Source organism: Cavia porcellus, unplaced genomic scaffold (assembly GCF_034190915.1).
Source record: "Cavia porcellus strain 051 isolate PalLab524CR breed Dunkin Hartley unplaced genomic scaffold, mCavPor4.1 scaffold_2, whole genome shotgun sequence".
NCBI lineage: Eukaryota > Metazoa > Chordata > Mammalia > Rodentia > Caviidae > Cavia > Cavia porcellus.
In genome coordinates this window covers 87,480,746-87,505,815 of record NW_026947485.1, presented here as the reverse complement: position 1 = coordinate 87,505,815, position 25,070 = coordinate 87,480,746, and the positions used below count along the sequence as shown (strand labels likewise).

Sequence of the window (25,070 nt, the reverse complement as noted above, 5' to 3'; positions counted from 1 at the left end):
TTCAACTCCGGGTACCAAATAAATAAATAAATATGGGTTTCCAAACCACATGCCCTTCTTAATCTTGAATTTGACTTTTGGGTAGGTTTCAATGGTTCAAAAGTCGAGAATGAAATAATCTGTATTGCTGAGGCTCCTCCTTGACTTGTACAGAAACCATTATCCTTAGCCTGCCCTTCCTTTATACAAACACACATGTAGATTTCATTCATTTCCTTCCATTTTGACACAAAAGCAACATATTCTACATGCCATTTGCACCTTATTTTTTATATTTAAATTGCTCTGATGTCTTTTACTCATTTCCTGTAGCTGCCCCATCATTCAGTATATGAAGGCACCATAATGGATTTACCTGCTCCCAGTCAGTGGTCCTTTGGGTCCCTGAAATCTTTTACAATTACACATAACACTGTGAGGTGCTGTGTGACTGTCACTTCCTAGAAGTGGAATGGCTGGGTCAGAGGGCTCAAGGTTTTGTCACTGTGACACCGCTACATTGTCCCATAGCAGTTGTACCAGTTTACATTTCCACTGCAGTGCATGGCGCACCAGTTTCTTAAAGATTTGCCAATGGCACACATCACCGAACTCTGGAATTTCCCAAATCAGTAGGTGAAACTACAGCAGGTCAGTGGGAGACCTGCTATTGCTTTGAGGGAGGTGGGGCACGCATTTCCACAGACCATTCGTGTTTCACTTTCTGGGAACTGTCGGTATCCACTGCCCCTTCTTCTATTGGGTTGTTAAAAATTGTCCCCTTTGAAAAACAAAAGTATATCTACCACACTCTGCTGATTAAGACCTATTCTTTGAAGTTGGAAAGGAAAAGAAATGAAGATGTTGTTTGGATTTAGTCAGGCAGGAGGGGATCTTTTCAAGGAAAAGAAAAGGGCAGGAGCTATGTTCTATACTGAGACACCACTCAGTGTCACCTTCCCCACTGTTCTGTAAACATAGCCTCTGTTTTCAGTATAGAACTCTCTTTACCCCAAAAGATGGATAAGCAGTAGGCTCAGGTCTGACCAAAGAGTCTTCCCCTGCTATTGTGACTGACCAAGGGTTATCATGTGACCTAAGCCTGCCCAACTGGAGCTCTTCTGGGAATTTTTTGATATCCATAAGGAAAGTCCGCTTTCTTTTTCCTGGTATCACTAGCCTGAAGGACAATGCAGAGTATTTTTGCCATGTGAGGAAAATTTGCCTGGGAAGTAAGGTAAGCAATAAAAAGCACAGTTGAAGGTAGAAAGAGAGAGGTTCCACTGGGCCCATGCATGCCACTATACCCCTTGGGTCTTCCCAGTTCTACAGCCAGTAAGTTTTTTCTGCTGTTTACAACTGGGTTTCTGTCACTTGCAAGCAAAGATACCCAAATATAATGATAGACAAGACTTGTACTCACCCTCTCAAGGCCAATGTCCAGAGCATCGCAGACAGTGATGGCAAAGTGCTTAGATCTCTCAAAGCTCCCTTTGCCAACACTGTGAGAGCCATCTAGCAGGAAGAGGATGTCCAAGGCAGCTGAGCACCACATCACTAGGGAGAGTGCAACAGGTAGTGTTGAACTAGATCTTTCCATGTTACAAAGACTCATGCCAGGGTCCATTTTAATCACAAGTTCAGCCATTCTACAGAGGGCCTCTGAGGAGGGTCTCCTGGGTTAGCCCATCTAGCCCTCCTCCGTGAGGCCCTGTTACCCAAATATTCAAATGGCAAGAGCAATACCAGCACTGGATGCGTATTTCCTCCATCCCAATACCACTGGAGACATTCTAGCTGTGATAATTTAACTCACCCATTTGAAGTGTATAATTCAATGTTTTTGTTTGGTTTTGAAACACTGAGGATGGAACCCAAGGCCTTTGTATTGGACTACATCCCTAGCCCTTTACTTATGTTTTATTCTGAGGTAGGGTCTTGCTAGGTACATTGCCCAAGCTGAGCTCAAACTTGCAAACTTCCCATCTTGGTCTCCTAGAGTGCTAGGATTACAGGTATGCACTACCACACTGGGCAAATTCAATGTTTTTAGTACATTCACACAAGCACTCCATCATTACCACAGCCAAGAGATTTTCTATTATCTCAAAAAGAATTGTGCACTTCTTAGCTATCAGCAATTCTGCTGTGACTTAATTGTGATGTATCCCCCAAAGAGGAGTTGATCCCCAATGTAGTAAGGTGCAGGGATGGGGCCCAGAAGAGGGACTGGACATGAAGGCTTTAACTTCATCAGTGGATTAAGCCACTGAAGAGATCATAAACTAATGACATTATTGGGATTAGCCAAAGGGGATGGAACATTGTGGGTATGACCTTGGAGATTGTTCCTTGTTCTGGCCTCTCCTCTCTGGCTCTTTCTCTCTCTCTCTCTGCCTCCTATTTTTCATGAAGTAAACTGTTTTGACCCTCTACATGCTCTCTACCATGTTTCTGCCTCACTGTGGCTCCAGAAGCAACAAAACCAAGTCACCATGGCTCAACCTCTGAAAGTGAGCCAAAATAAACATATCGGGGCTGGGGATTTAGCTCAGTGGCATAAGCACCTGCCTTGCAAGCAGGCGGTCATGAGTTCGATCCCTGGTACCAATAAAAAGAAAAAACAAAACAAAACAAAAAAAACCAAAATAAACATATCCGCCTTTAAATTGTTTCTCTCAGGTATCTGCTAACAGCAGTGAAAAGCTATCACCCACAATCGAAATACCCACTCAAATCCTAAGGAGAAATGCTATTTTTTGCTTGCCTGGACAGATGAGGAAAGCAGAGCAGAGTAAGTCAGTAACTTCCCTAGGGCCAGCGTACCTGGAAGTGGGGGAGCTGGGAATCCAACCCTGTGTGTTGACTTCCCCATCTCACCAAGAGGCTGGATGGGAGCAGAAGTCAGAGAAGCACAGCAGAGATGGCCCCCACTGGAGCTCTGAACTGATGAGGGGTTTCTCCAGAGAGGGAAGGAGGGGACAGGCAGGGCCCCTGGGAATGTGCTGGTGTGACTTGAGCGTGTAGAGAGATGTTGACTAGGAAGGAAGAGGAGTATTATTGTGGGAGATGAGGTGGTTGGGTGCACAAGTAGCAGAGGGGCTTGAGGTGCAGGCCGAGAAATTCAAGAGAAAAGATTTGTGGAGAATGCGGTATAGTGGTGCATGCCTATAATTCCAGTACTCTGGGAGGTTGAGGCAGGAAGATAACAAGTTCAGATCCAGCCTGGTCAGTTTAGTGAGACCCTATCTCAAAACACCAAAAGGGCTGGGGTAGCTTAGTGTGAAGGCCTGAGGTTACATCCCCAGTACCAGGTTGGGGCGAGGGAGGTTACAGAGGTTGTTTTTACCAAGCAGAGTATTTTGGTGAGAGCCCCATTTGTGGAAAATGAATCCAGCAACAGCATGAAGGGAAGCTGAGAGAGGGGTAGAAACTCTCAGAAAAACACAGTCTCGTTTGGGTCTGTCTCCCAAGTGTCTAGGTGGGTATGTGTAAGGAAAGTGAAAGCAGCTTACTCTTACTGGCAGCCGCAATCTTTCCAATGGTCTCCCTGCTTGCGTGGACTTCCTGAAGAGGGAGGGATGGAGGCACTAGGAGAGAAGACACCAGAACCATTCATGACAGGGTGCAACAGGAAGACTCTTCTCCGTGTCATATGACCAGAACCAACAGCCAGCAGGGCAGAAAACAGGAAGACAGAAAAGCATAATGTGTGCACTTCAACAACTGCCACATGGAGAGCATGAAAAGATAACCTTATTACCCAACTTCCATGAGGGATCTTTGAATTCAGATTTGGGAATTCTGAAGACATTATAAATACATGGAGAGGGCTCAGATGGTAGCTTAGTGGTAGAGCACTTGCCTAGCATACAGAGGCTCTGGCTTCAATACCAGCACAGCAAAAAACAAAACAAACACACACATATAAAGGACTAGAGACAACCTACAATTTTGAAGACATTGATTCCTAACTAGTTGCCATAACTGCGTCCCTCCCAGTTTTGGTTCTCTGTACTGTAACTGTGTACATCCTTGAAAGTCCCTCAGCCTCTGCCTGCCAGGTCCTTCAGGCAAAATATCTGCCATAAAAATTAACCTTGGATATGAACAGACAATTCAGAGAAGAAGTAGAATCACCGAAAAGCACTGGGACAATTGTTGAAACAGGCAACAAAATGCCTGAACTCAAATAGTGAGACGCACCATTTTAAATGTGAAAACTTAAATGTATGTTTGGTTGTACTGATACAGCTGCCTTGATGTCCTGAAGTGATTCAAAATGTTTACCTTTCACGATCATTTTGATTTTGGGGCAAAGCCAGAAATTACAGGGTGCCAAACACAGTGAATAAGGTGGATGACAACACACCGTAATGTTTTTATGAGCCTGCCTTTCCATAGGATGACACTCAGCAGCAGCGTTCACTGTATTTTTTATCACACTTTATAAAGATACTCACAAAAGAGGACTCCCAGAACTACTTCCAAAAGTGGCAAGAACAATGAGGTAAGATTGAAGTAAGAAGTATTTTGAGGAAGATTAATGGCAATCTATCTTTTATTGTAATTCATTTTTAACATTTAAACATTCACCATATATTTTGAATTAAGAGTCATAAAAATGAGAAAAGATTACAACTGGAAATGGATCTGAAGAAAAAGCAATTTTAGAGAAGGGAAAATATGAATTAAGATTCCTTAACGAGTTTTTTGTGCCACAGAAATGCTAGAGATAAAGATAGGTACTGAGCCGGGGATTTAGCTCAGTAGCACCAAAAAAAAGAGGCACACATCTACAGGTAGATTCTTAATCAATGCCCATGATCCAGAGTAAGCACAGAGGAAACATGGCCAGGTGTCACAGCCCAGTAGCGGACCAGGGCTGGGAACAGACAGAGGAACATGAGCACAGTGGCTGCAGGGAAAGAGGTCAGAGAGGCAGCCAGGAGGAGAAATGCACAGCACAGTCAGCGGGGTTCACGGATTCCATGGTCACAAGCAGACACCAACAGAGCAACGTGGGGTCCTCTTTGGAGGTAGGAAGCAAAGGTACCAGGCAGGACTGCAGGAGTAGGGGCTGCCACACAAAGAGTAGAGGGGACTTGAGAGGGCCATGGGATAGGACTAAACAGCAGCTCTTAAGAGCAATAGAAAATCACTTAGAAGCATGAGGTGGGGGCGGGACAGGGTCAATACATGATCAGATTTGCATTTGACAGTGGCCACAGTGTGGAAAATGGGCTGGAAGAGGACCGCCTGGACCTATGTAGGCCAGCCAGGAGGCTCTTGTAGCAGTCTAACATAAAGTGATGAGGCTTAGAGCACGCAGATGACCATGAAGACACAGATGGAGTCAAGACATCTTTAAAAGATAAATTCAAGCTGGATCTAATCCCAGCATTCTGGAAAGTGAGAAAGGAAGACTGCAAGACTGAGCCCACCCGAGGCTACTAAGCAACTCAACAAGATCCTGTCTCAAAATGAGAAAATACAAAAACCTGGTGGGGATATAACTAAAAAAAAAGTTAACAGGATTTGCAGCAAGCCAACCCTTAGTACTTTACTGCTCACCAAAAACAATCTTACCTCTGGAAAACAAGAAGATCCAGATGACTCCCAGCATCAGGACAGAGGGCATATTGATAGAGAACTACAGGGCCAGGAAAAGAAAAACAATGAATCAGGCACACATCCGTGAACTGCCTAAATCACATTGCCAAAGAGGACCCCTCCTTGCATAATAATTACAGTAACCCAAAGACACCAGTTCCCAGAAAGCCAAGAAGCTTTTGTTCCAATGACTTTGACCTTAAACGACCATCCAGCAACCTCACCAGAGTATCACTCCCCCCCCTCAGCCCACCCCAGCTCCTCCATGGCCTCCGAGCAGACATGCTCTGGTCAGTTACGAGTCATGGTTCTCAGCTCCATCTGAGACTGACTATACGGGCTTGGGCAGGGTGACTCCCCTCCCAGGGTCTCCATTTCTTCATAAGGAGTCAGAAGTTAGCAAGTTGAAGATTGGTGTCCAAGGTCCTCATTTGCTGAAACCTCTATCAAAGCAAGTCACCGAAGTCACCAAACTTGAGCTAAGAAAGGCAGCGTCCAAAGAAAGGTTATACTAACTTATTTATAAACAGTAAGCTGGCTGAAGAAACAATGAAAGAATTTTTAAAAATTTTTCATCATCGAGACTGCGGCCCTTTCAGGGGGAGAACCACCAGCAGCTCCTGAGATCCACACCATGTTAGAACTTAGGACGCTGTGAAACCAAACAAACCAGCCTGCCTCCCCGCTAAGCAATAGTGAACCTACTGATGCACAGCCTAGAGTCAAACATCTCACTTCCCCTAGCCCTCTTTTCCTGTTCCCCCGCCCCCCATTAGCAAATGGGAACCAGAAATCTGAGCATCTCCTGGGAGGTTGACCATAGCAAATAAGGGGGACTTCCTTCTACCCTCTCTTTGAAGCCAAATATTTTTTGCTCTATTCTGATTAATGATACTGCTCTATTCAATATTCTGTTTTGATAAGTTCTATAATGTTCTGTATTTCATCTCATTTTGATATACGTGATTGAAAGAACAGCTATTATAAAGATAACAAAATATACTGTGATACCTATTACTGTTATCCCGGTGACCTGCTATGAAGTTCTGTACCGATTTCACTGTACGATCTTAGTTGGCTTTATTCTGTCTTATTCTGTTGTATTTTACCACTTTCAAAATAAAATTAAAAAAAAAATTTTTTTCATCATCTAAAGATCCTTCTAATTATAAGTAAAATTATTTCATGAGGTCTCACTATTTAGCACATCTGAGGGAGGTATTAAAGGCAGAAACCCTTAAAGAAAAGATAGTGAGACAAAAGTAATTTTGATTTTAAAAGTTCCTGGAGTGGTTTATTTCTTAAAAAAAAAAAAAAAAATTTAACAGGATTTGAAGCAAGCCAAACCCCTAACACTTTACTGCCCACCAAAAATAATCTTACCTCTGGAAAACAAGAAGATCCAGATGAGGCCCAGGTATGATCACAGGTTTAACATACAATTCAGACAGTATTAGTTTTAAGCCAATGTGTAGCATAAGGACATAAAGGGGTCATGTAGAATAAAAATCAAGAGATTTTCTGCCAGTGTAATTTACCAGGTAAAATCTAGAAATATTTTAATAATTTTAGAAATTCCAGGTTTTGCCCTTTGGGAATCCCATACACTTAGGACCATTTCTGCATCAAACTTGCCTATTAAAAAAGACTTGAGAAGAGCATAGCAATGCTATGTGCAGGTCTTCCTACACTTTCCTTCCAACAAGTAAATAACACAATTTTTCAGGAATTAATTATAAAAAGAAAAATCCATGGCAGAAATACAGAGAGGTAAATACTGCAGCATTCCAGGAGTGTCCTAGACTCTACCGACCAAGCTAAGGAAAAAGTGGTCAATCCCTAAAGTATCACAAGTCTGCAACTTCTAAGGGAAACTCACTTCAGACTGAGGTGCCTGAATCTGAAAATTCCCTTAACAGCCAATTAAGCAATGGTTCCCTCCATCTCAGGAAACAGATCCAGACAGAAGTGCCAAGTTTTCAGTTATGTGTCCCTGCCTTTGGGTGCCCACTTCCACTGAGGAACTTTAAGTTCTCAAGACACACAGCAGAAGATGCACGGTCATCCCTGGAAGCTCACGAAATGCCCTCAATGTAGGCTGCACCAAAATGAATCAGTACTTGCTCCAGCATCTCTGCAGGAGGTCTTCCAGCTGCAGGAACAAAACAGAACCTGAACTCTACATCCAGAAAATTGGTGGAGCAGGCTGAGAACTATAGCTACACTGAAAATAAAGTTTACCCAGGAAATGTGGCTCCTCCTGATTTGCAGAGGAGTTTAAATGACCCAACCCAGGTATAACCCAAAAGAAGGTGCTGTTGTGGGTCTTCCTTGGAACTGCAGGAAATCGGAAAACTGTGTGCGTGGGGCAGGGTTGCTTTCGGGGGCTCATCGATATGCTTTATCCTCACCCTCAGGGACGGGGAATGAGAGGCTCACAGTAGATAGGAAAGAAAGAATTGGAATGAAAGCATACAGCATGGAGAGACAGATGAAGGGAGTCCCTAAAGCCCTGAGGAGAGCAGACCAGAAGAGTCACAGAGCTCAGGTATCCAGCTCCTCCCAATCCACGAACCTTCCTCAAACCATGGAACCAGGTCAGATCAAGGATACCCCAGCCACTTCTCTGAACTTCACACACTGTCTGTAAATACCACCTGGCAGGAGGACACCTGCTCCCTGGTGGCAGAATCTGAAACGCAAATTCAGGAACTCTAGTTCTCACTCTGATGCCCTGTGATCCTGAGAGAGGTTGCAGTTTCTCACTCGCAAAACAAAGAGGTTGGACCAGAGCCTGCTAAGGCATCTTCTGGTTTTAAAAATCCCATTTGCTCCACCTATCATGGGCCTGGATAGCTGGACCTTACTCTGCTGTAAGTCCAGCTCCTTAGCTTGTTTTGAGACAGGGTCTCACTATGCAGCATAGGGCTGGCCCCGGCTGTCTTGAACTCACAGGGATCCTTCTCCCACAGCCTCCAGAGTACTGGCATTACACACATGTGCCACTATGCATGGAAGCTCCTTGGATTTCAAAACAGTTCTGAAACAAACTAAATGATATATCCCAACCAGCTGAGGGTCTACGCAGGGTCATCCTGCCTCAAATGACTGAAGCTAGCATCTTGAGGAAACTTAAATGAAAACTGGAGAGGCAATTTTAACAGTGATGATGGCAGACACTCCCCAGACATGATCAAAGGGAGAAGGAAGGTGGCCAAGAAGGATATTGGCCTGCTGAGCTTCTAGCCAGCTTCCAGCCCAGGTGCACAGCAACTAGGCTCGCCTAAGATTTCCTTTCTCCCTTTCTCCCAAGTACAAATTTCTCCTGTTATGCTCTCCGCTGCTGCAGGATGGGCTCTCCACCTGCTGCTGTCAGGCAGGGACACAGCTGGAGAGAGAGGCTGCTCAGTGCTATTCCTTAACTTCAGAGTGATTATCTGGCCTTTACAGCTTCTGACCCTGGGTGCCTGCTTCAGGCCTATTAATCATTTATGAAACAAGGATTCCCATAGTTCCCTGTGAAGATAAAGTAGAAGGGAAAACAGAATTTCCTCTGTATAGTTGGAAACAGAGATCCACCCTTCTATCCCGTGACACAAACCTAAGCAACATTATCCTGCTGTAGTCTGTGCCTCTGCTTGCCCAGCTGAAGGCTTTTCAAGTCTTCTAAGGTTTGCTCATTAAAAAAAAAAAAAAAAATTAGGCTGGGAATCTGCAAATGGGTGTTGACATGTCAAGCGCCTTCTCTCAAGTGTTGGATGGGATGGTGGCAGTTTGGCAATCTCAGCAACACCTCTCCCTCCAGCCCCACCCCTGTACAACCCACTTCAACCATCCCGTGATGCTGCTTTTGATTGCCAAGTGGCAAACAGCTAAGACTAGGGACTGTGTCTTGGTCATTTGTGCCTGGTGTCTTTTGTGAAGGCAAGACACAGGCTTGTGGGGTAAACAAAGCACCTTGAAGGCAACCATAGAAGATCAGGGGGATCCTTCCAGGCATATCTTTGTGCATTCTGGGTTTTTTGTTTGTTTGTTTGTGGTTTTTTGGTCTTTTTGAGACAGGGTCTCACTATGTGGTTCAGGCTGGCCTTGAGCTCCGTTTATAGTCCAGGCTGGTCTTGAACTTGCAATGATCCTCCTGCCTTAGCCTCCTGCGTGCTGGGACTACAGGTGTGAGCTACTACACCTAGCTGCATTCTGTTTTACACCAAGATAAAAGCTTAAAAAATACCATTTCATTGCTGGAAATATTATTTGCCTTCTTTGATTCTTAGTGCCCAAACTTCTCAAATACTTAATTTTCTTCTCAGTGCATTATCAAAACTTTCTCACAATCCTAATTTTGCATTGAAAATACTGCTCTGTATCTGGTGAAGTTTGTTGGTTTTGTTTTTGAGATGAGTTTTCACTATGCTACCCACTCCAGCCTTGAACTTCTGAGCTGAGGTGAGCCTCTTGTCTCAGTCTCACAAGTAACTAGAACTACAGGTGTGCACCACTGCACCCAGCCTGCAATAATTTTTACAGGGATGAATTCTGCTGTAAAACATCAACGATTACTACCATCTAGTGAGCATTTATCGTATGCATGGTACCAGGATCCTTATATTTGTGTTTTCTCTCCTAATCCTCATGGCTAATCTTTTAATCTTTTAATAAGGGTATATTAGCCCCATTTTACAGATGTCAAAATTGAGGGATAGAGAAGTTAAGTGTTTTGGGCCCATGTGACACAGCCACATCAGATTCCATCCTGGCTTGTGTGATCTGTGTGATTTATCCAATTCCCCACTCTTTAGATTCTGGGGGAAAACTCTTGGAGAAGGTTCAACAAGGGGAAGATGCTGGGGCTGGGGGCAAAAGGCAACACGCTGGCAGAAGTCCAGGTTCCAAAAAAAAGGACTGTGAATAGTAATGGAGAACAGATGTGTAATTAAACACCTGTCACTCTGATGTTTTCCACGAGCTAATACCTGCCAGCAGCTCCCACTCTGAGGCACACATCCTGAGAAGACTTCCAGGGCTCTCTGTTTTTGTGCAAAGTAGTTGGGATGATCTCCAAGCCAGGACACCTTGTCAAACCTTTTCCACTGCAAGATATCTCGCTCATCGTCTTCCTTCCTTTCTGTTCCATTACTCATGCTAATCCCATGTGTTATTCCTGACCCCTGGGTTTCTCACAGACTCAGAACTCCCCACCTTGACCTTATCACCTGATTGCTGCCCTCAGAACCTGGATCCAAACAGCACCAGCATCATTTGTGAAAGCAGATGAGTAAGGTTTGCTGCAGAATGCTACACACATGTTACTCTGCACAGGAGCCAGAGATTGCATTTCCCAAGATGCAGCAAGAAACAAAAGCCAAAGCAACACTGCTTATTAAGAAGGGTTAGATCTGTGTTAGCTGAAGGCAGCTTGGCAGGACAATGCCCACTTTCTTTTCAACTATCGGAAATGGAGTGTAGGATGAAAAAGGAAACCACTTCTACAGCCGTAAAAAAATGTAATTCCAACCCCAAACATTAGCTTAGCCATTGGCAACCTTCTCCAAATCAACAGGCTGGGAATCTGAGCCCTTTGCAAGTACAGCCATACCTGAACAGGAAGACTGAAAATGGAGGTGAAAATCTTTTGCTAAGAAGTCCTTGCTGTCTTGCACTGTAACAATCATCCTCCATGGCTCAGAGAGCCAAGAGAAACAGACAACCCATTTCTAGTTTGATGCACTAAGAAGAGTGGGTTGTTTGGTTTGCGGTGGGGCCCTCACGGTGTTGCCCAGGCTGGTGCTGAGTTCCTGGACTCAAGTGATCTAGCCTCAGCATCCCTAGTAGCTGTGCCTACTGGTAAGTAACACTGTGCCTAGCTATGGAGAATATTTTAAAAGCTGCCTGGGAGAGCAGGGCATGGGGCTACATGCCTCTAGTTCTAGCTACTCTAGAGCCCACTACAGGTTCACTTGAGCCCATAAGCTCAAGACCAGCCTAAACAACACAGTGAATTCCATCTCAAAAAATTAACAAAGAAAAGAAAAGAAAAGAAAAAAAGGTGCGTAAGGAAGGATCATGATCTCCTTAGAAGAATGGGCACATTTTCAAAACTTAACAGCTGGAAAACAGAGTCAGCACCGAGGGACAATCTACCGTTTTGGATTCCCTGGGTCAGGTCACAGAAACAAGTCACAGAAACAAGTTCCAGTCTGACTCTGACCTGCTAGGAGACATTTGTAGACAGACTTTCGTGTTTGTTTGGCTGATATTTGAATTGTTTTAAGTTGTTCAGGACCCAACTGCATTACCCTGGGACTTCGGAGTCTCTGGGGTAAAGGAGAGCACATGTGGGACCGGCAGTGGAAAGTGGATTACAGCCCAGTCTGCCTCTGGCACCTGGGTGCCTCTGCAAGTGACACTCTCCCTGCCTCACTTCACTCAGCTCTAGAATGGGGAGAACCCCAGTTTCACAGCGAGTGTGGAGTCCTAGTTAATTGGCAGTTCATTTTCTAGATGAATAGTGGTAAAAGGCCATCATTGTATTCAACACAGTCTCAACAACACTCACAACCCCACAGAATACATGTCACTGTTTCCATTTTCACAGATGAAGAAACAGTGCTGGGAAACGTGGGGTTCAAGGCCACACAGCTAGCAGACTGCACACCTGGAGTCCAGCCCAGGTCTTCTAAGCCAGGAAGCACACAGCTGGAGTGGAAAGAGCAGCAATGGGCTGGCAGGAGGCCTGGGTGTGAGCCTTTCTGGGAAGCGCCTCTGCTTCCCTCTATCAAGTACTTTTCTGGCCCTGAAATGGGGATGGCGCCGCCCACCTTTTCACCTGGAAAGTTGTTGCCAAGATCCCACAAGAAGTAGATGCAAAAGTCCCCTAGGCAAGGGCAAAGTTTCCTAACTTAAAATAGGGAAACTCAGCTTAAAAGCAGAGATCTGGGAGTAGAAAAGGAAGAAGAGGGTAGTAATCTTCCTCAGGGACTGCTTAATTTTTTCATAGAGGAGAAAAAGCCAGCCAGCTGGACCAGAGCTGTTTAGGGCATGAAAGGGCAAACAGACAGACTTCAAATGTACTCAGCTGCCCTAGGAAGCTGACTTCCAGGATGCAGAAATGGGAGGCTGGAGGGGGAACGGACTTAAAATAGACATATTGGATGAAATAAAAATTAGCAATTCTATTTCCGCCCTCTCAATTAGGACCATTCACTAATGTATGAAGGGTAAGTTTGAGAACGATTGTTTTATAAATAGCTCATAGTATTATTGACCTTCTCATGGATATAACTGCATAAAATTTCGTTCTACCCAAACATTACACATCTATCCCTGGGCCCGGTGGAGTTAGGAAGCAGGGCTGGGCCAGGTGTGCACCTAGAGACGGGGGAGCTAGGGAGGGAGAGAAGTTTCTCCTGGAACGCGGTGTCACCGCAGGGGCAAATCCCCTAGCATTCCCGTGGCCCAAGGGAGCCTCTCAGGGGAGGGGCCGCTCAGGCAAGCACGGTGGAGCCACTGCAACACCTGTATATGACCTGTAATGGGGGAGAGGGCGAGACATGCTACCAAAACCTTTATGTAAAATTCGGCCCCCTTCCGGGCCACCAAGGCAGAGAGCCCCGCGACCATGCCAGACCTGATCTTCCCCACTCACAGACGCAGACCCCGCTCTCGCTTACCTGCGTTGTGTTCCCCTGGGGTCTGCGCCCCTGCAGTGCCCAAGTTCCACCACCTCCGCCGGCTCGCGGGGCACCGACCGCGCGGGGTCCAGAGAAGGGCGCACGCCAGGTGCACGGCCGCCAGGGTCACCTACTTCCCGGGCAGGCGGCGCCCAGGTGGGCACAGACAATGCTGAACAAAGCCCGCAGTGGTGCGCTGGCGGGCGCAGACTCCGCGCACCAGTAAGGCGGAGGGCGCAGAGCGGGTTCCTCCACCACGCTACCCAACGGGCCTCCGGCCTTGTCCAGGCTGCCAAGCGCGCGTGGGGTGCAAGCAGAGCTGACTCTGGTAGCTGGTAGCCGCTTACCCCGCGGAGCGCAGCGAGCCGCGCGGCATCCACGCTTTCTGCTGGCCCGCGTGGGTGCGGCTCTGGCCAGGGGGCGCTATGCGCCCGCGGGAGGGGCACCCGGGGTTGAGGGGGCGGCAGCCACGTGGGACACCTGTTGGTCGCTCCAGGGGAAGAGAGAGCTTCCTGGCCAGGGTCCGCTCAGCTCATGGAGCTCCTCGGGCGACCGTGATGTCCCCGCCCCACGCGTTATATAGTAAAGCAGTGACCAAATTAAGCAAATTAGCGGAGTCCTCCTTCGTGGGCCTCACAGCCCGTGTCAGATCTGCACGGTGGAGAGCACCTGGAATCACTGCTGTGATCCAAATGAAAATGTTGACTTTGGCACTGTTTCTGTTTGCCTGTCTCATTGAGTTGGGGGCTAATCCGCGGATCTTTTGGCTAGAGTCCTCATTTAAGCCTAGAGGGTGGCTGATTTTTTAAAACTAAATGCTGCAGAACAAAATATCATAATGCCTGGCACGATGGCTGGTAAGCTCTCAGTGAATGTTGGACATTACTGCATAATCTATAACCTGTCATACTTCATCAAAAAGTGTCTTTTGTACATTGTGCACAATCATTGCGAAAAACAAAACATTAGTAAGCGATTTGGAAAACCACTGGTATCCCATAGCAGGTGGAGAATCCTTTAACATCACACTGTTATGTTGTTCCAGTATCATTCTACCCATATAAGATTTTACATATTTTAATTAATAACATATATGTTGTGCCTTGACATTTTCTACCTCTTTTGAACGTGTTTTTAACCACTACACAATGTTCTAAGTTTACTTAACCTATCTGCTATTGAACACTAAACTTTTGGTTCTCATATTGCAATGAGGTATCTTTGTGCTTTTTCCCCAGGTACTTCTTTGGAATAAACTACAAGATAAATTTCTATACAGGGTATATTTAATTCATGTTTTTAAATGCATTATCAAACTATCCTTCAGGGAGTTCATCTGTTTCTTTTTGTCTATGCTCTTCCCAGTTATTCCTGCAAGTGTCAATCTGATAGGCAAATGGCATTTCTCTTATTTGTACATCAATCTTTTTAAGTTAAAAAATACTATATTTCAGTCGGTAGTTCTGACTTTCCAACCCTCCAGGCACTGAAAACTTTCAAAGAAGCTAGTACCTGATAACCGTAATGTTGCAAACGTGAAAAGAATAAAAAGAAAAAACATTTTTCACTTAATTCATCTCTGTAACATCTATTGAACACCCAAAAGTAAAAACAAAGCAATCTATACCTACCTTGAAAATTTGTATTCCAGTAAGGTAGAAGATACAAAAGAAATGGACAGATTCCTAGATACATATGAATTACCAAAGCTGAATCAAGAAGATATAAAAATCCTAAATAACCCAATATCAATAAATGAAATCAAAGATGTAATTAAAAATCTATCAACAAAGAAAATTCCAGGCCCTGACGGATGTACTGCCAAATTCTACAAGAAATTTAGAAACTTGACACCACTACTTCTCCAACTCTTTAATGAAATTGAAAGAGGAGCAATACTTCCAAATTCATTCCTGGAAGCAAGCATTACTCTGATACCAAAACCAAAGAAGGATCCAACTACGAAAGAGAATTACAGGTCAATCTCCCTAGCTAACATAAATGCAAAAATCTCAGTAAGATACTGGCAAATGGAATACAGCAAATCATCAAGAAGATTATACACCATGATCAAGTGGGGTTCATCCCAGGGATGAAGGAATGGTTCAACATACATAACTCAATAAATGTAATACACCATATCTACAGAGCCAAAGACAAAAATCATAAGATCATCTTAATAAATGCAGAAAAAGCTTTTGACGAAGTCAAGCACCCATTCATGATAGAAAACCCTACAGAAAATTGGAATAGATGGTCTTTATCTCAGTTTGATAAAACCCATCTATGACAAACCAACAGCCAACATCATGCTAAATGGAGAAAAACTGAAAACTATCTCTCTAAAGTCAGAAACAAGACAAGGATGTTCATTGTGTCCACTCTTATTCAACATAATCCTGGAAACTTTAGACAAGAGAAAGAAATAAAATGAATAAACATTGGAAAAGAAAAAGTTAAGTTATCACTGTTTGCAGATAGCACAATACTCCACATAGAAGACCCCAAAAATTCAATTTAGAAACTGGTAGATTTTTATCTTAAAGAGAATAAAACCAAAATAAAGCAGAATCACGCCAATCAAAACAAACCAGTGTAAGTGACACAGAACTTCAAAACAATAGGAAATCAGCAATGGTTATTATAATGCTACTTGCTGTAGTCAAAATAGCTACAGATACCTTCACACATAGTAAAAATCAAACAAAATATAACAGAACAGAACCAATTAAAAACAAAACAATGACTGCAATAAAGGACTTCAAAACAAAAAGAGTAAATCCCAAATGGCTACCATAATATATCTTGTTATCTTTGAAACAGTTGCCCATACTGTTGGGTATAATAAAAATCAAACAAAACAGAGTAAAATCCAACCCAACAAAACAATTAAAATGATACAGGACTTCAAAATAAGATGATAGGGCATAAAAATGGCCACCACTTTTGCAAGGGGATTCGGTGATATATGCTACATTGTGTATTGTTATCCTCTGAACAGATGATCAGACTACTGGCTTTAGATCTGCAAAGTCAGTGAAACACTAAACACGACAAGCATTAAATTATATTTTAATAATATTTTAATTGAAATAATTATATTTCAATAGCTATCATTGTAGCCTGTGTTTCTCTGGACCAGCCAGTTGCTTATGGAGCAGGGCATGGCTGGGTGGAGATGTCTATTCTTATTTACCAGCCCATGCTGGAAGGGACTGGCATCTGGCTGTCCCCACAGTGGCCTGTGCATGGTGCTGATTCGCAGGGAGGGCTTGCTCCTTGGTAACTTCTTGTTCTCTTTCTTCGTAGTCTGTAAATGGCACTGACTCACAGGAAATGGCTGATGCCTGGCTGTACTCCCTTTGACCCATGCATGGCACTGGTAGATTTAATAAGCAAATTCAGTAGCATAGGTGTATACAAAGTCAACACTCAAAAAAAAAAAAAAAAAAAAAACAGTAGCCTTCCTGTACATGAATAGCAAACTCACTGAGAGAGAAATCAGGGAAATAATACCTTTCATTACAGCACCCAAAAAATTGAAATACCTAGGAATCAATCCAACAAAGGATGTAAAAGACCTTTACATTGAAAGCTACAGTACTCTGAAAAAGGAGATTGAAGAGGATATTAGAAAATGGAGAAATGTCCTGTGCTCTTGGGTATGTTAAACCAATATAGTAAAAATGGCCATACTTCCAAAACTGTTATGTAGATTCAATGCAATCCCACTCAAAATTTCAGTAGCATATCTCACAGAATTAGAAAAAACAATCCTAAAATTCATCTGGCACCAGAAAAGACCTAGAATAGCACAGGTAATCCTGGACATCAAAGGCAAGGCAGGAGGCAACACAATCCCTGACTTGAAATTATACTATAAAGCTACAGAGGTAAAAAGTATGATACTGGGGAAAAAAACCAGACCAAAAAATCAATGGAATGGATTAGAAGATACAGAAACAACTCCAGATACACTAAGCCACCTTATCTTTGACAAAAGTGCCAAACACATTCGTTGGAAGAAAGATAGCCTCTTTATTAAATGGTGCTGGAAAATCTGGCTCTACACATGCTGAAGATTAAAGTTCGACCCATATCTTTCACCATGCACCAAACTTAATTTGGATTGGATCAAAGATCTAAATATTAAAACAGAAACATTAAACTCTGCTGGAAGATAGAGCAGGTCAAAGTCTTGAAGACATTGGTACAGGCAAAGACTTTATGAACAAAACCCTGATTGCCCAGGAACTATCACAAAGAATCAACAACTGGGATCTCATCTGACTAAAAAACTTTTTCACAGCAAGAGAAACCACCAACAGAATAAAGAGACAATCCACAACATGGGAGAAATTGTTTGCCAGCTGTTCCTCAAAGGAATACTATCAAAAACACATAAAGAACTCAAAAAAGTCAATCCTCCCAGATTTAAAAACCCAATCCAAAAATGGGCACCTGAGATGAATACACAATTCTCAGATGAAGAAATACAAATGACAACTAAATATATGAAAAAGTGTTCAACACCACTGGTCATTTGACAGATACAAATTAAAACAACACTGAGATTCCACCTCACCCCAGAAAGAATGGCTATTATTAAGGAATCAAGCAATAACAAATGCTGGAGGGGATGTGGGGAAAAAGGAACTCTTCTTCACTGTTGGTAGGAGTTTAGACTGGTTGCACTGTGGAAATCAGTGTGGAGATTCCACAAAAAACTAGGGATTGGAGGTCCCAATTTGACCCAGCTATTCTCCTTCTGGGGATCTTCCCAGAAGATTTAAAAACATTGTACCACAGCAATACATGTGCACCAATGTTCATAGCCAGATCTTGGAAACAACCTAAATGTCCATCGACCAAGGAATGGATAAAAATACGGTACTTTCATACAATGGAGTACTAAGTCATAAATAAGGACAAACAAGAATTTTATAGGTTAATGATGCAATTTGAGACCATACTCATAAGTGAAATAAATCAAACATGCATGTGTAAACATTGCATTGTCTCACTAATATGAGAAGCTGAAACAATATGTGTGTATATATTGGTTAGTCAAAATATAGTTAAGATAGTTATACTACTGATTTCTCTGAGTTCATTGAAGAGAAAGGTTTGCTCTGGTACTGTTTGGACAATTGAATGCAGATGTCTTGCCCTCTGGGTAACTGATTTGGGGATGGCAGTGCAATGTATGTACCATTGTTGTCCTGATGGTTGGTTTTGAAATTTTTTTTCCTCTTTGAAATAAAATAGATTGGAAACAAAATAGGGCATTGCAGAGCAGCATGCAATGTACCAGCATGCCATCGTGGAGATAAGAGAACTTGTCTTGGTGTCTAAATACCAGGGAGTGATACTACTGCTTCCCTTGACTACAGTGCCAAACAGTACCCTAAACGATGTTAAGATGCAAGAGGCCATACCTATGTGTTAATAGTTTGTGTCTGCATGTCACCCCAAAGCCTCATCCAGTCATGAGGGACAGGCTTTTTTGAAGGTAGCTGAATCTGGAGTTTGTAAATGATTCCTACTGCAATGCTGGGATGAAGAATGCTGGGTGATTGTTAGATCACTCCACTGATTGGATTGACACTGCCCTAATCCCAGCAGCCTGGATAAAAGGGACAGAAAGATGTTTGTCACCCCCTTTGGCTCTTACGGCTTTTGTTGTCTCTTGCCACCATGAACCATTGTCCCTCTGCCATGCCACCCTGCCTTGGAGTCAGCTGATAAAGACTAAAGCCTCTATAAACTGAGCTAAATAAACCTTTCCTTCCTTAATTTTGGGTTGGGTATATTGTCTCAGCAGCAAGAAAAAATAAGACAGTAGGTAAGTCTTCTATAGCTCTAGCCCTTGGTGGTATTGAGCAGTAATCTTAGCACTAACCCAACCGGACCTCCTAGCAAACAAAATTGTTCTACCACTCATTCTTCTACATGTTTAGGACCACAGACTGCTTTCTCATTCTTTTAATCTGGAAAAATGAAAACCATTCTTGAAAAATTTCCTCATATGTTTGGCAAGAACTGCTTGTGGATGCACCCTACCCTGAGCCAGTGGTGACCATGAGCTGGGAGGAGAAACACGAAGCACCTTCCTGAGAGCTGTCAGGTGCAAGGGCTGTGAGACAAGAGCAGAGCCTCTACCCTACCCCCCAAGCAACCAGCTGGTTCAGAGGAACAGACTGAGTTGAAAGCAGCTCAGTACCAATACAACTTAATGCATTTATTGTTTGATTGATTTTGCAGGTGTAAAGCCAGTAGTCTGAGCATCTACTTTGAGGATAACAATATGCAATATAGCAACTATGGAGGATTTTCTTCTGTCGCGTTTTTAAAATCCAATGTTGTTTTGTTTTGCTCCATTTGTTTCATTTTATTCAGTATTTTGTTTTGAGTGGTTTTATTGTTTGATTTTATTATGTCTGATGGCATGGGCAGCAACTTTGAAGATAACAAGAGGTATTATGGTAGCAATGGTTGATTTCCTATTATCCTGTTCTTAAATCCTGTATTACTTTCACTTTTGATTGGCTTTCTTTAAAATTACAAAAAAATGTATTTTTAAATTTTAAAAAAGAGGCCCAGGAGGTGATTTCCAGTGTGTGCAGGGGAAGCTTTAGACAACTGCTGCCAAGGTAAGACCCCACCCAGCATCCTGGGAGGATGCATGAGAGGTCCCCATGGGCCTGACTGGGCCACACCTAGTGACTTCCATTCAGTCCCTGGAGCTGAAGGCACTTTAGATAATTTCCAGTGCACGTGGGGGAAGCTTTGGTGCATCCCTCGAAACCCGGAAATATGACAAAACAAAAGACCAAAATGCAATCTCAAACCTCTAGGCCATCCCAAGCAAGCCCAGGAGCCATGTACATAGAAGAAAATGTAAGCCATACACCTGAAATTCCTGAAATGATAACAACTGAAGTAAAGAAACAACTCAGGAAGCTATAAAAGAATTCAGATCAGAAATAATCTCTCAGGTAAAAGAAGAAATGATAAATGTAATGAAAGAAATGCTGAACACATCTAAAGAAGACATAGTTAAAAATTAAGAGGAACAATGCAAAAAGATGGAAACCCTGAATGAACAATATAAGAAACAAACAGAATGCATGAAGCAGATTCAAAGAGATATACAGGAAATCAAAAATTCCATTGAAAGTTGGCAAAACCGCCTCAACAAAAGTGAAGATAGAATTTCAGACTTCGAAGACAAGATTGCAGCTAGTGAACAGGAAAGGAAAGATCTTTTAAAAATAACAAGGAATCAGGAAAATAACAATTCAACAGCTGCAAGATGATGCAAAGAAAAACAACGTAAGATAGGGATAAATTATAAAGAAGGGGATAACACTAATAGCAAGAGGCTATTATCATAAGTAATAGATGAAAATTTCCCAAACATGAGAATGGATACCGACATACAGATCAGTGAAGCATACAGAACTCCAAATAGTCATAACCAAAATGAAACTACACCCAGACATATAATAATCAACATCCCAGAAATCCAACATAAGAACAGAATATTAAAAGCTGTTAGAGAGAAAAAACAGATCCCCTATAAAAGAAAGCCTATCAGAATCACAGCAAATTTCTCAACACAAACAATGAAGTCAAGAAGAGCATGGAGTGAAGTATTTCTGATCTTAAAGGAAAATGACTTGCAACCCAGACTGATGTACCCTAAAAAACTGTCCTTCAAATGGATGGAGAAATAAGATACTTCCACAACAAAGAATAGCTGAAGAACTTCATGACCACCAAATCAGCCCTGCAAAGAATACTGAAAGACATTCTAGATATACATAGGAAAAAACCACTAAGCAAGGTAGACCACAGAGTGGAAAGGTCAAGAAGCAACAGCAGAAAGATAACATGTCAAAAATAAACCAGTATATTTCAGTTATAACCATTAATGTAAATGGCTTCAATTCACTAATTAAAAGAAATGGACTGGCATAATGGATCAAGAAACAACATACTACCATATGCTGTCAACAAGAAACCCATCTAATCCAAAAGGAAACTCACAGACAGAAAGTCAAAGGATGGAAAACAATACTTCATGCAACAGGAACCCCCCCAAAAAGCAGGGGTAGCTGTTCTGTTTGCAGACAATGTGAACTTCAAAACAAAAATGATCCAAAGAGATAAACAAGGTCACTACATACTAGGTAGGGGAAAACTTCAAAAAGAACAGGTAACAATCTTAAATATCTATGCACCAAATTTGGGAGCACCCAGCTATACAAAACAAATATTAATGGAAATGAAAAATCAAATAAGCAATAACACAATTATAACAGGAGACTGAACACACCATTAACACAAAGAGACAGATCAACGAGACAGAAAATCAGCAAAGAAATAACAGAAGTGAATCACACATGTGAATAAATACACTTGATAAATGTACACAAAGTGTTCCACCCAACATCAGAATATACATTCTTCTCAGCAGTACATGGACATTCTCTAAAATAGACCATGTACTAGCCCACAGAATATACTTAAGTAAATGCAAAAGAATTAAAATTACCCCATGCATGTTACCAGATCATAGCACCATGAAACTAGAAATTAATGATAAAAGAAACTGCAAAAACCCCACAAACACATAGAAATTGAATAATACACTCCTGAGCAATCAGTGTGTCACAGAGGAAATTAAAGAAGAAATTAAACATTATCTAGAAGCAAATGAAAATATAACTTACTGGAATCTGTGAGATGCAATGAAAGCAGTCCTCAGAGGAAAACTTATTGCAGTGAATTCCCATATCAGGAAAACAGAACAAACACAAATAAACACCTTGATGCTATACCTCAAACATCTAGAAAAAGAAGAGCAAGTCAAGCCCAAAGCCAAAAGAAGGGAAAAAATTATACAGATCAGAGTAAAAACTAATGCAATAGAAACTAAAGAAACAATACAAAGAGTCAATGAATCAAAGAGTTGGTTCTTTGATAGAATAAATAAAATTGATAAGCTCCTAGCCAACCTTATTTTAAAAAGGAGAGAAAAACTGAAATTCATGCAATAAGGAATGAAAAGGGTGAAATAACTACAGACTTTGTGGAAGTACAGAAGACGATAACACCTATTTCAAAAACTCTACTCTCATAGGTTTGATAACAGAGAAGAAAGGGACAGATTTCTAGAAACATGAATTACCAAAGCTGGGCCTAGAAGATGTAAAACTGTTGAATAACCCAATTTCAATTAATGAAATAAAAAATGCAATTAAATCCTTACCAACAAAGAAGAGCCCAGGCCCAGATGGAGTCACTGAGAAATTCTACAAGAAATTCAAAGAAGACTTAATGCCAACACTCCTCAAACTCTTCAGTGAAATCGAAAGGGAAGCAAATAATACTCTAGTAACAAAACCTGAGAAAGACCCAAATAAAAGAGAACTACAGGCCAATCTCCCTAATGAACATAGATGTAAAACTTCTCAATAAAATATTGGCAAACAGAATACAGCAAATCATCAAGGAGATTATACACTACAACCAAGTGGGATTCATCCCAGGAATGCAGGGATGGTTCATAATACATACATAGCACATACATAAATCAATAAATGTAATCCACCATATCAACAGAGCCAAAAATAAGAACATGATCACTTCTATAGATGCAGAAAAAGCTTTTGATGAGGTCCAACACTTACTCCTGGTAAGAACCTTACAGAAAATTAGAATAGATGGTCTTTACCTCAGTATGATAAAAGCCATCCATGACAAATCAATAGCCAGCATGCCTTCACCCTAAAATCAGGCAGAAAACAAAGATGTTCATTATCACCATTACTGTTCAATATAGTGCTGGAAATACCAGCCAGAGGAATTAAATGAGAGAGAAATAAAATGAGTAAGGATAGGAAAAGAGGAAGTTAAATTATCATTATTTGCAGATGACATGATATTCTACATAGAAAACCTCCAAAACTCCAATGAAAGACTCCAAGGTATAATAAATTCAGTAATGTAGTTAGATACAAAGTCAACACTCAAAAATAAATAGCATCCCTACACACTGAGCTAAATCCCCAGCCTCTAGCATCCTTATACATTAACAACAAAATCACTGAGAAATAAGAAATGCCACACCCTTCACAATAGCATCCCCCAAAAATGAAATACTTAGGAATCAAGTAGAAGAAGTAAAAGATCTATTCAGGGAAAATTATCATACCCTGAAAAAAAGAAAACAAAGAGGACCTCAGAAAATGGAAAGACATCCATCCCTTGTTCATGGATAGGAAGAATAAATATTGTGAAAATGGCCATTCTCACAAAACTGTTATATAGATTCAATGCAATCCCAATGAAAATACCATCAATATACCTCATAGATCCAGAGAAATCATCCTAAAATTCACCTGGAACCAGAAGAGACTAAGAATAGCAAAGACAAGTCTAAGCAGCAAAGGCAAGGCAGGAGGCAATCACAATCCTGATGAAGTTATACTACAAAGCAACTGTAATAAAATCAATATGGTACTGGAATAAAAACAGATATGAAGATCAATGGAATAGATTAGAAGATACAACTACAAACATCTTTGACAAAGGGGCCAAACACATTCACTGGAAGAAAGATAGTCCTTTAATAAATGGTGCTGGAAAAATTGGCTCTCCAGATGCCAAAAACTAAAACTAAAAAGACCAATGCCTATCACCGTGTACTAAAGTCTAAGTGGATCATAGATCTAAATATTAAAACAGAAACACTAAATCTGTTGGAGGACAAAGTAGGTAGAAATCTTGAAGACATAGGAGTAGGTAGAGAAGTCATAAACAAGAATCAAACTGCATAGGAAATACTTCACAGAATAAATAACTGGGATCATGTCTTATTAAAGACTTTTTGCATGTCTAAAGAAATCTCCAGCATAGGGAATAGAAAATCCACAAATTGGGAAAAAATCTTAGTGAACTGTCCCTCAAAGGACTTCCGTCTAGAATATATAAAAAATTAAAAAATCAAACCCCCGAAATTCAAATTCATTTGGGATCTGAGATGAACTCACATTTCTCAGATGAAGAAATACAAATGGCAAATAAATACATGAAAAAAAGTCCAGCATCATTAGTTATTACAGAAATGCAAATTAAAACCACACTGAGGTTCCATCTCACTCCAGAAAGAATGGCCAGGATAAAGAAAACTACCAATAACAAATGCTGCAGAGGCTGTAGGGGAAAAAAAGGAACTCTTTTGCACTGTTGGTGGGAGTGTAGACTGGTGCAACCATTGTGGAGGTCAGTCTGGAGATTCCTCAAAAAGCTGGGAATGGAAGTCCCATTTGACCCAGCTATTCCACTTCTGGGCATATTCCCAGAACTCAAAACATCATGCCACAGTGATATATGTTTATTAGCAGCACAATTTGTAATAGCCAGATCTGAAAACCTAAGTGCCCATCAACTGAGGAATGGATAAAAATAGATGTGGTATTTTTGTACAATGGAGTACTACTCATCTATAAAGAATGATCACACTGAGATATTTATAAATGGATTTCATAAGTGAAATAAATCAAACTCACATGTGTAAATACCGTATAGTCTCCCTAGTATAAGAAAGTGTGTGTAAGGTTTTATGGTAATCATGGTTTCCCATTATATTGCTTTGAAGTCTTCATGTTTTCATTCATTGGTTGGATTGGTTTTATTGTTTTGATTTTATTATCTGTGTTGGTATGAACAGCTATTCTGAAGAAAACGTTATGGCAGCCATTGCTGATTTACTATCATCTTGCTTTGAAGTCCTACCAT

General features: G+C 41.7%; 1 protein-coding gene across 1 annotated transcript in view; it reads right to left on the bottom strand.

Moving 5' to 3' along the window:
• The window catches only part of Vwa2 (von Willebrand factor A domain containing 2), a 45,680-nt gene extending 31,898 nt beyond the window's left edge, over positions 1-13,782 (bottom strand). Inside the window, exons 1-4 of the mRNA XM_013158143.3 lie at positions 13,263-13,782; positions 5,569-5,632; positions 3,495-3,569; positions 1,403-1,536 (exon numbers count right to left, since the gene is read on the bottom strand). Coding sequence (XP_013013597.1) covers positions 1,403-1,536; positions 3,495-3,569; positions 5,569-5,620 — 261 coding nt within the window. The 5' untranslated portion in view covers positions 5,621-5,632; positions 13,263-13,782. The remainder of the gene's footprint in view (positions 1-1,402; positions 1,537-3,494; positions 3,570-5,568; positions 5,633-13,262) is intronic.
• Positions 13,783-25,070: the final 11,288 nt, after the last annotated feature.